General features: G+C 46.0%; 1 protein-coding gene across 2 annotated transcripts in view; it reads left to right on the forward strand.

Annotated features, from left to right (window-relative positions):
* Positions 1 to 12,074, forward strand: part of Plekhm1 (pleckstrin homology and RUN domain containing M1) — a 45,816-nt gene that overhangs the window by 19,384 nt on the left and 14,358 nt on the right. For both annotated transcript variants that reach the window (XM_005328144.5, XM_078041941.1), the window contains exons 6-7: positions 5,992 to 6,262; positions 8,996 to 9,916. In XM_005328144.5, coding sequence (XP_005328201.2) covers positions 5,992 to 6,262; positions 8,996 to 9,916 — 1,192 coding nt within the window. The remainder of the gene's footprint in view (positions 1 to 5,991; positions 6,263 to 8,995; positions 9,917 to 12,074) is intronic.

The raw sequence follows: 12,074 nt of genomic DNA on the forward strand, positions 1-12,074 counted from the left end.
TATTATTATTAAATTAATATTTTTATAAAATACCAGGCTTTGAAAAATATACATTTTTCCTTGACCCAGGTTTTAGAACTACATGGTCCAATGAGGCAGTCCATGTGGCTGTTGGGCACTTGAAATATGACCAGTCCAAACTGAGATATGCTATATAAAATAAGCACTGTATTTTGACAACTTAGTGTGAAAAAGATAAAAGAATAAAAACCTTTCAATATTTTTTGTGATGCTAGGGATTGGAGGCAAGCACTCCACCAACTGAGCTATCTCCCCAGCCCTCAGTAATTTTTATTTTTATGAGTTTTTTTATTAATTCCATGTTAAAATGAAAAGATTTTGGGCATATTGGACTAAATAAGATAGATTAAAATTCGCCTGTTTCTTTTTGCCTTTTAAATTTTTTTTTTTTTTTAGTGTTAAATGAACCTTTATCTTATTTTAATGTGGAGCTAAGGATCAAACCCAGTGCCTTCCACATGCGAGGCAAGCACTCTACCACTGAGCTATGCCCCTAACTCTCTTTTTACCTTTTTTTATGTGCCTACTAGAACATTTAACATTATACATGTGGCCCACACTGTTTTTCTAGTAGATAGCACTGGCCAGTCCGATTTGTTAGGAACCTTAGGAGAGACAGCCCTGGGCCTCTCTTGAGAGCGCTGTGGGCCGAGAGGCTTTAGGACTGCTGGCCCAATGAAGCACCTGTCAAGCTGTGCACTAGAGCTCCTTAGCCTTTTACACTTGTTCCTGTGGCCTTTGACATTTCCCAAAGTTATTGACTTTTATTGAGTATTTGCAGGAAGGCATGTGCGTGGTATCTGCCCTTTCTATGAGTCAAGTCCCAGCTACCTAACAGGGCAGGGTGAGCGAAGGCAGCTGCTCTGGAATGCCTATGGAGACCTATAGAGGAAGAGGGAGAGAGGCCACAGTGAAAGAAAATGAACCCCTTTGTAGGTGTGAGTTTCTCTGATGACTCTCTCTGGCCTTTACAGTTGAACTATACCATGGAGGGCAAAAGAGAGTCGTGAGAAACAGAGGCAGAAATTAGAAAACCCCAAGTTTATCCCAGCTGCCATCTGGGGCTCAGGTTGGGATGTGATCTTGCTTTTTCAGCTCTATCCATGCTTATTTCTCTCTGGATATTAGCTTCTAGATCATATGACTCAGGTTGGGGTCAGGGCCATGAAACCTAGAGAGGCACTTCTCCCGCTTCCTAACAGCCTTATTTGAAATACAATTAATCAAAGTATAATTCAGTGGGTTTTAGTGTATTCATAAGATTGTGTATATTCATGATGGAGGGGTTACTGGCAGTTGAACCTGGGGCACTTTACCACTGAGCTAAACCCCAGTCCTTTCTATCTTTTATTTTGAGACAGGGTCTCGCTAAGCTGCTAGGAGGTCTCACTACATATTCACACATTATTGAATATGACTATATAAATCATATAAATGTGAGCTAGATTCTCTGTATTTACTATCCTGAAAATGGCTTTGGATGTACTTCTGGAAGATGAATGTTATGGGCCCCTAAAGGTTGTGCAAGGTGACTGACTGCCAAGCCATGCTGAAGGTTATGCTGAGCCGTGCCCTGCATGCCTGTTCCTGAGTTCCTTATCTTTCTGTGCTTCCATGCTTATTATTTGAGCAAAAATGTTTGGAGGAATGTTGGGGGTCAATGTCAAGTTTTATAGCCCTCAGAGCCATTCAGCTTTTCTTTTAAAAATGTTTAGTTTTTCATTAATTCAACAGAAAGCATCTACTATGAGCCAAGCACCATGGTGGATGCTAGGGATACAGAGATGGAACAGGACAGACAAGATCCCTACCCTTTGGAGACAGACACTAGATTAGACAAATGATGATCCACATCACAATTACACTTGTGCTAAGTGCTGGGTAGGAAGGTGCAGAAAGCTGGAAGCTACCCAGAGTGACTGTCTATGAGTTGGTCAAATCAATCCCCCATGGACCACCCACCTATGGCACAGTCGTGGGTACAAAGTCCCTTTGCCTGTCATAATGAGGACAGCCTAGACAGAATGTCCAATCCTTTTGAAGGTGATCCAGAGACCCAGCATCGCATTCCTTAGCTAGATCTCTCTCTCTCTCTGGAACTTAGCTATTGTGTACAGTGTCGTCATGGTACCTGAGTAACTCAAGGTGGCATTCCTCTGTCTTGGGTCCCTGGTGGCAGATGGTACTCTAATATAGTTATTGGGTCAGTAGTGATTCCCCCCACTATTAAAGGGGCAGGGAGCTGGCCAAATGTGAGCCCCTGAACCAACAGGCATAGAAAAGGGAACCCCTGTGTGATGGTTTTGCAGGCACATTCTCTTCCTCCCCACTGTTCTTTGATAGGGTTTTGTAGGACACATACTCTCAGTGCTTTTTCCAAGGAATCTGCTTCTCAAAGCTTTTCCCTGTTGTTTGAGAGAGCCAAAGATTTTCTCTAGAGAACCTTTTCCTGGAGGCTGCTCTGTGGTCAGTGAACTAGGGTCTGCATATTTCCTAGTAGTCTCCCTCTCCTCAGTGGAGAGAGAAGCCCTCCCTATCCATGGTCATAACATTCACATTTGTTTCCATCCTTCCAGTTCCTTCAAACCACCTTTCTTATATTATACTAAAAACATTGGGACAGTCAAGATTTATTCCCCATCTTTTATGACCCTGTGCCATGTCCTTTAGTGGGAGATATCAAGAAAAATTGGACTGTTCAAACAAGGTGGGGTTAAGCATAGAATATCACTGGGTTCATTAGGGGACCCTGGCCCATCTGGGACTGTGGGAGGAAGTGTGGGTTGAGAACCAATAAAGAAGCTTAAGGAGGAGGTGATGGATGATGTCTCCTATCAGGGCTATGAGCAGGGGCTACAGATGGTGGGAAGGATGTCACAAGTGTGTGAGAGGCTGCCAGGATAGCATCATGGTTTCAGGGAGCTGCTTCGGCCTGTTTTCCTCAGGGTCTTGATGTCAGAGGCAGTCTTTGTTAAGAATGCAGCATTGTACATGTTCCCCAGTAGCCATTCACAGATCTTCCCATCCCTGGCAGAGGATGCACCTGCCAATTCTGAGGGTCTGTGGAGGAGGCCTTGGGGGCCCAGTTCTGGGAGGTTCCCCAAGTGCCTGAATCAGATTTGCAGCTCTTAGGAGTCTTAGAGCATCTGAATGGATTAAACTGTGAAAACGCACCCTTCTGGGGCAGCCAGCCCCAGCCCAGCTCCTCTTCCCTGTCTACATAAGCAAGGAGGATGTCTTGATTTAGGGGTTGGAAATAGCAACATCAGGGTGAGGCTGATGGCACTTAACAAAACAGCTGGGCTGGCCCCACCCCTCGCGTGACTCATATCCTCTGTGTAGACAGCCACACAGGACAGCCCAGTCAGCTTCCTTGCCTTTGCTTTTGCATTTTTGGGCACAGAAGCAGGGAGGGCTTGAAATAGTGAAATAAAGGAACTGGAATTCATTCCCACTAGCCCACAGACCCCACACTTCTCCGACATCCTCTGTTAGGTGAGCTTCAGACAGAGAGGGCACGCAGAGAGCACCACAGAAGGGGCGGGGAAGGGCCTGCCTGTGGTGGCATTCTAGGGTGGCCAAGGCAGAGGCAGGCCCAGAACTGAGTCCTGTTCCCCACACCTCCCTCATCTCCAGCCCCGTAAGCAGGGCAGAAGAACCAACATGCTGGGCAGCTGGCGTCCACCTGCAAAGGGATCAAATTGCACTCCTTCCTTAGACCTAGCACAAAAATTAACACTGAGCATAGACCTAAATGTAAGAGCTAAAATTGTAAAGCTTTTAGTAGAAAGCGTAGGAGTAGATCTTCATGACGCTGGCTTTGGCGATGGTTTCTTAGTTACAACACCAGGAGCAGAGACAAAAGAAAAAAAATAGGTAAATTGGACTTCATCAAAATTAAAAACTTTTGTGCTTCCAGAGGTACCATTAAGAAAGTGAAAAGAGGGCTGGGGATGTGGCTCAAGCGGTAGCGCGCTCGCCTGGCATGCGTGCGGCCCGGGTTCGATCCTCAGCACCACATACAAACAAATGTTGTGTCTGCCGAAAAACTAAGAAATAAATATTAAAATTCTCTCTCACTCTAAAAAAAAAAAAAGAAAGAAAGAAAGTGAAAAGAAAGCTGGGGTTGTGGCTCAGTGGCAGAGCACTTGTCTAGCACGGGTGAGGCCCTGGGTTCGATCCACAGCACCACATAAAAAATAAATAAATTTTAAAAAATAAAGGTTAAATTAAAAAAAAGAAAGTGAAAGATTAGAATAAGTTATACTCAATGTATATATGATATGTCAAAATACACTCTGTTGTCTACTGTCGTGTATACCTAAAAAGAACAAATTAAAGAAAGAAAGAAAGTGAAAAGTCAGCCACAGAATGGGAGAGATCACTGGCGAATCATATAACTGGGTCAAGGTCTCTAGTTCCTAGAATGTTAAAGAACCCTTGCCAAAAAAAAAAAAAATATATATATATATATATAGGTTTTTTTTAGAGCAACCATGATAGGGTGCCATAAACCAGACAGCTTACAATAACAGAAATGTGTTATTTGATAGCTCTGGAGGCTAGAAGTTTAAAGTCCAGATGTCAGCAGGGTTGATTCCTTCTGGAGATTATAGTGAGGAATCTGTGCCATTCCTTTCTCTTCACTTCCAGTGTAGCCAGCAAACCTTGGTGTCCCTGAACTTGTAGACTCACCCTCCACCTTCCCCTGCATTCCCCCTCTGTGCTGTCTTCACTGGTGTTCTCCTCTGTGTATGTCTTGCCTTCTCTTTGTATAAGGACATAACTCGTTTTGGATGAAGGGTCTACCCTACTCTAGTATGACTTCATCTTAACTAATTACATCTGCATCTAAATAAAGATCACATTCTGAGGTGCTGGGGTTAAGAGCTCAACAAATCTTTGCGGGGATGGGGGGTGGGGGGGCACAACTCAGCACTTAACAACAAAGATAAATTACTCAATTAAAAATGGCCAAAGGATTCAAATTGTTTTTTTTTTCCCAAAGAAGATATATTAATACCACCCAACACATGAAAAGATGTTCAGTATCATTAGACATTAGGGAGGTGCAGATCAAAACAGCAATGAGAGAAAAAAAAAAAGAAGAAGAAGAAGAAAACTGCAATGAGATAGCCCTTCACACCCATCAGGATGGCTGTAATCAAGAAATAACAAACATTGGCGAGTTTATAGAGAAATTAGTTCCCTCATAAATTGCTGGTGGGAATGTAAAATTGTGTAGCCACTTTGGGAAATGGTTTAACAGGTCCTCAATATGTTAAACTTAGAGTTACATACAACCCCACAACACTCCTAAGTATGTAGCCAAGAAAAGGGAAACCTGAATCCACACAAAAACATGTACATGGATTTTCATAGCAGTATTAATCACAATAGCCAAAAGTGGAAACATCCCAAATACCCATCAACTCATGAATGGATAAATAAAATGTGGTTCATCTATACAATTATTTGGCCATAAAAAAGAATTTGAATTTTCACATATACTTGGTGAAAACATTATGCTAAGAGAAAAAAGTCAATCACAAAAGATTACACATTATATGATTCCTTTTATATGAAATAGCCAGATTGTGTAAATCTATAAACCAGAAAATAGATGAGTGGTTTCCCAGAGCCGGAATGGTCATGGGGAGATGAGGGTGCCTGCCAGTAGGTATGGGTTTCTTTTTGGTGTGATGAAAATGTTCTGAACTTAGATTAAGGGGATGGTTGCACAACTCTGGGAATATACCAAAATTATTGAATTATATTCCCTTAAAAATGGGTTCATTTTGGGCTGAGGATAGAGCTCAGTTAGTAGAGTGCTTGCCTCGCATGCACAAGGCCCTGGGTTCGATCCCCAGCACCACAAAAAAAAAGTGTGGGGGGGGCGTCATTTTACGGTATATAATTTTTTAAACCTTAAACATCAGACAATCTCTATCTTTACTTCTTTCTCAACAGAAAAGCAGAAACTGGATCTCTGAAGATGACTTCTACCGGCCTACCCAGGAGCAAGCCCCTGAGAGCACCACAGATGGTTCCGGAGCTGGTTTTCGAGGGACTCCAGAGTCAAGGCCTGCTCTCCACAGGCATTTTTCTCAAGGACCAAGAAAGAGCTGCTCCCTGGGGGCATTAGACAAAGCATGTGTGCCTTCCCCAGGAAGCAGGAAAGCCAGGGCAGCACCAGCTCCGGAGCATAAGAACTTCCGGGTGGTGCACCGCAGGCAGATGGGTAGGTGGCTGGGCAGGGACCGTGCAGTTGTAAAGTCTTGTTTGCTATTATCCAATGGGTGGCGTGTTCTCCTAGAGAAACTTCATATCAGAATGTAATAAGAGGCATACTCGTGCTTAGTAATTCAGGAGAGCATTTTAGGAAAAGTACTGTATTCTCTTATAAAATCTTATTGAGATAGTGTTAAAACCTATCTACAGAGAATTAAAATACTGTTTCATATATTGAAACAGAAATACGCTCCCTGAAATTGCACTATAAAATTGAGAATTACAGAGGATTCTTGATTCCCTCTGTGCTCAGAGCACCCTGCACCTTGGAGGCCGAGGTGTTATAACAGCTCCTTCTAAAAGCCTTATTTTAGATGGTTCATTTAACAAAGCTGGTGGGCTTTATCAGGTCTTGTGTTTGTTTCTTTCCTCCATGTGTTATTTATTGTGAAGGTCCCACCCTATGAAATTCCAAAAAGCACTAAATAACCATAACCTAATTTTTCTGTAACCCTCAAAATGAGTTCCTTTTATAACAAACAAAATATTGGGGTCCTGGCATCAGTTTCTCCTCATTTTCTGTTTATAGTGACCTAGCTGAGAATTCTGTCAGGTCCATGGGGCTCTGGGTGGGAAGAGCCCTGGTCTCCATGTTGGCTTCTTTTGGGTTTGTCCCACCTGCTTTTGGCTGTGGTCTCTAACTATGTCTGAGAAGGTATGCTTTTTTCTTTGTCTTTCTTTCTTTTTTTCTTTTTCTTTCTTTCTTTTTTTTTTTTTTTTTTTTTAGTGGTAGATGGACACAATATTTTTTTAATTTATTTTTATGTGGTACTGAGCATCAAACCCAGTTCCTCACACATACTAGGCAAGCGCTCTACCACTGAGCCACAACCCTTACCCCCAGTGGTATGCTTCTTACTTAGGATATCCACGGGGTCAGGAAACCCTATGCAGTACAAATCTCCAGGCTGGGGGAAAGAGAATTTTGTGGCCTTTGGACCCCTCCTTATAATGTAGCAGACTCCAGAGGAGCAAGGAGCATTGAGCAGTGTGGGTCACAGGCCTTCATTCCTTTGTTCATTGAGCAGGTATTCATTGGTGTCTCTAATGTGCCAGGCAGTATTCTAGATGTATAGGACACAGGGGGAAGCATATGGAACTTGGATTCTGGCAGAGGGATCCAGGAAATAAAAAAACTATCAAGTAATCATAGAGTGTGGTTAGCTGGTGATTTGAGCCCTAGAAAATAAGGAGTCAGGGAGTGCCAGGCTAGAGGGTAGCCAGAGCACCCTCACAAATAGGGTGACATGTGAGGTCATGGGAAGGGAGAAGGGAAGGAGGCATGAGGTCATCCATGTGTTTCAAACCGTGAGAAAAATGCAAATCCTGTGCCAAGAACATGCTCAACATGTTCAGGGGACAGTAGTGACCAGAGCAACTGGCGCAGAGTGGGGAGGGATGGTGAGAGATGAGGTCAGTGGCATGGAGGCCTATGGACCATGAAAGGTAGGTAGGCATTTGTTCTGGGGACAGAATGGCAGAGGGACATGTTCTAGCTTATCTTTTTAAACTAATCACTCCAGCTCCTATACTGAAGGACAGCAGGGGATGCCAAACCAGTCAGGGGACTGTCGTCATAATCCAAGAAAGAGATGACGGTGGCCTGAGCTGTGAGGTAGTAGAGGTGGGGGAGAAGCAGGGGACTATTAGATATGTAATGAAGCTCAGAGGATTTGCTGAAGGTTTGGATATAAGGTGAAAAAGAAAAATCTGGGATAACTCCATGGTTTTTAGCCTAGGAAACTAGAAGGATGAAGTTCTCCATTTTATGAGATAAGGAACATTTAGGGAAGAAGCAGTTTTGCAGCAAGAAAATTAGGAATTCATTTTTGGCATGTCAGCTTTAAGACATCTATTAGACATATGTGGAGCAGGTGGATGTATTAAAGTTCATGGGTGAAGTCCAGGCTAGAGGAAAAAAGGGGGCAGGGTCTGTTGGCATAAAGCCCTGAGAACAGGTAAGCTCAGTTAGGGAGTGGGTATCCACAGAGCAGACAGGGACCCAGGGCTGAGCCCCAGAGTGCTCCAGCTCTGAGAGGTCGGGGAGCTGAGGAGATAAAGGGTCAGGTAAGGCCTCCAGGGAGGCCTTAGGTTTGGCCACAAGGAGGGTGTTGGTGGCCTTCCCAGGAGTAGTTTCAGTAAAGTGAGAAGTCAGAAGTCTAACTGGAGCAGGTTCAAGAAGGAATGGGAGCAGCAATAGAGCCAGAGATGCCTATACTTCTTAAGCAGGTTTTCTGTAAAAAGGACTAAGAAACAAAGTGGTAATTAGAGATGTGAGTTGAGGCGAGAGATTTTAAAGATGGGAGAAATTACAGCATTCTGTGTGCCAGAGGGCCGGATCAAGTAGAAAAGGGAGAAAAGAGCGACACAGGAGAAAGGGAATTGCTGGAAAGATGTCCTTGGCCTTGTGTGGGTGTGGGGAGGAGTTGGCCTCACTTAGAAGCACAACCTAATGACAGGAGGCAAGGTCCAATGAAGGCCCAGATGCCAGAGTGTATATGAGCACATTCATCTTCTCAGCAAAGTGCAGGAAATGAGGTTAGTGCTGAGGAGGATTGGCCAAGATGCTCAAAAATATTCCCATCCAGCTTTCAGAATCCCATCTGACAGTGGCCCACGACCGGCTGTGTTCTGGGGATTTCCACTGTGGCCCATGCTCTAAAGTGCCTCTTTCTGCTTCTAGGGCTGTCCAACCCATTCCGGGGCCTCATGAAGCTAGGCACAGTGGCTCGGCGAGGGGCCATGGGCATCTGGAAGGAGTTCTTCTGCGAGCTTTCCCCGCTGGAGCTCCGCCTTTACCTGAGTGATGAGGAGCGCACCTGTGTGGAAAGCTGCTCTCTGCTGCGCTGTGAGGCAGTGGGGCCAGCCCATAGTGATGGGCGCTTTGAGCTAGTCTTCTCTGGCAAGAAGCTGGCCCTGCGTGCCTCCTCTCAGGATGAGGCTGAGGACTGGCTTGACCGGGTGCGGGAGGCCCTGCAGAAGGTCCGGCCTCAGCAGGAGGACGAGTGGGTGAACATCCAGTATCCAGACCAACCTGAGGACCCCGCTGAGGCTCCCCTAGGTGGACACCTCTCTTACTCAGCCTTGCTTCCGGAGCCCACAGTCCCCCAGGGCACACAGTTTGACTGGACATCTGCCCAGGTTCCGGAGCCAGATGCTATCAAAGAATCCCTTCTGTACCTGTATGCGGACAGGACCTGGATACCCTATATTTTTTCCCTGTCTTTGGAGTCTCTTAAATGCTTCCGAGTGAAAAACAATGAGAAGATGCTAAGTGACAGCCATGGAGTGGAGACCATCCGAGACATCCTACCGGACACAAGCCTAGGGGGCCCGGCCTTTTTCAAAATCATCACAGCCAAGGCCGTGCTGAAGCTGCAGGCAGGGACCGCCGAGGAGGCTGCCCTGTGGAGGGACCTGGTCCGCAAGGTCTTGGCATCATACCTAGAGACAGCTGAGGAGGCCGTGACACTTGGCGGGAGTCTGGATGAAAACTCTCAGGAGGTGCTGAAGTTCGCCACCCGGGAGAATGGCTTCCTGTTGCAGTACCTGGTGGCCATCCCCACGGAGAAAGGCCTGGACTCCCAGGGCTGCTTCTGCGCAGGTGCTGATTCCCACCACCCACTGCCTGCCAGCCTTGCTCTACTTCCTGATTTGGGGCCCTCGCTGTGCCTTCATCCTTCCCCTGAGCTGACGTATCAGTGGGCTTCCAGGAAGCCTCTGCACCTCCCCAGTACCCAGTGGGGCCAGCTGCCTGCTCTTGGGCAGCCCCCTGTCTCTCCCCTCTCCTGCTGCTGGGTAGGACCTGTGGGTGACAACCATGCTTCCTGTTGCTGTCTCCTTTCTGCATTATCTTCTTGCTACACTGTCATATTCTTTTACAAAAGGGGTCTGGGATTCTCCCAAAGCAAATATTTGTGCATGTTTTTGCAAGTCATGCTATTCCATGCTGTCCAGTAGAACTTCCTGTGTTAATGAAAAGTTCTAGATCTGTGCTGTCTGCTGTGGTAGCTGTGAGCCACGTGTGGTCAGTGGGTGCTTAACACGTGGCTAGTGTGCATAAGGAACTGTTTTCCATTTAAATTCACTTAAGGGCTGGGGTAGTGAATCAGTGGTAAAGCACTTGCCTAGCATGTGTGAGACCCTGGGCTCGATCCTCAGCACCACATAAAAATAAATAAAATAAAGGTATTATATTCTTCTACAACTAAAAAAAAAATTTTTTTTTTTTAATTTGCTAAATTCACTTAAAAGGGACACCTATGGTGCATGGCACTGTCTGGGGCAGCACAGCTCTATTTGTTATTCTGCAATTTGTTTTTTTCTCCTTAGTAATACATTATGGGTATTATTTCATGTCACTGCATCTGCCTTGTTATTATCACCATTGAATCTATTTTTTTTTTTTTAAAGAGAGAGGAGAGGGGGAGAGAGAGAGAGAATTTATTTATTTATTTTAGTTCTCAGCAGACACAACATCTTTGTTGGTATGTGGTGCTGAGGACCGAACCCGGGCCGCACACATGCCAGGCGAGCGGGCTACCGCTTGAGCCACATCCCCAGCCCTCACCATTGAATCTAATACCTTTGTGTGGGGCACTGAGCCAGATGCTTTATTTGGATTATCTCATTTAGTAGAGACTGGGGCTGTTACTCTGTTTATAGGTGAGGAAGCTGAGGCCCAGAGCTGGTAAGTGCCTTGGCTCAGGCTCATACAGCTAGTAAATGTTAGAGACAGAACTGGACCTTGATGGTTGCTCTCTGAGCCTGTGCTAGTGGAGAGGACCCCAGAGGCTCTCTGCCCTTGAATTGTCCAAGCCTATGTGATGTACCACTCCCCTGTGCAGGGGGACATGCCAGCTGCACTGCTGCAGAAGGCCACAATAAGTTGAGTTCCAATTTCAGGGCTGACCTGCGAGGAGGGAGGAGGGGGGAGGGAGGAGCCTGCGAGACCAGAGAGGAAAGCCTCCTTAAATGTCTGGAAGGAAGTGGCCTTCGGTGGCCCCCTGGAAGATGGGAGAAACAGGCTGAGTAGAGCTTCCTACAGAAAGGTGAGTTCTGCTGCCCCAGAACTCACCCTTCTCTCTTCAGCCCAAGGGGCAGGACTTTAGCACTTGTGAGGGGACACTTCCCACCTGTGAAGTAAGTGCTGTCACAGAGAACAAGTCTCCCCATGGCTGTCACCTGACAGCCTGACAGCCAGGACTGTGAAACCCCAACTTCCTGCTTCCTCTCCACCCTGTAGCACAGCCCCGTGGCTGGGCAGACATTGGTGCACACTGGGTTGTATTTCAGTTTGCGGGTCACTTTCAGAATATGGTTTCATTATTACTTTGTAATATCCCCACAAAAATAGCAAGTAGCAGCTGAGTTTTATAGACACTGAAATGAAACCTTGAGAAAATTAGGTGAAGGTCAGAGTGAGCCAGCTGTTAAGCAAGAGATCCTGCACTTTGGTCCCAAGGCCAAAGTGGCTCAGTGGTAGGGGGACCCTTTCCCCTGCCCCTGTGGGAGGCAGAACATGTGTTCAGGATTTGAGCCAGCCTTAGATTTTTGCCTCAGCCACATCCCACTCCCAGTGCCCCCTGAGACCTTCAACCAAGCAGCTGAAACTGGCCCTATCCCACTCCCCTGAGATAACAGGCTGCTCAGGGTTCAAGCTGGTCTCAGGAAATGTCCAGGCCACCCTGGCTTCTGCTGGCCCTGACTTGGTTGCTTCCATTACTGGGCCCCGGTAGGGGGTGGATGGAGAGGAGGTGGCA

Source organism: Ictidomys tridecemlineatus, chromosome 3 (genome assembly GCF_052094955.1).
Source record: "Ictidomys tridecemlineatus isolate mIctTri1 chromosome 3, mIctTri1.hap1, whole genome shotgun sequence".
NCBI classification, from domain to species: Eukaryota; Metazoa; Chordata; class Mammalia; order Rodentia; family Sciuridae; genus Ictidomys; species Ictidomys tridecemlineatus.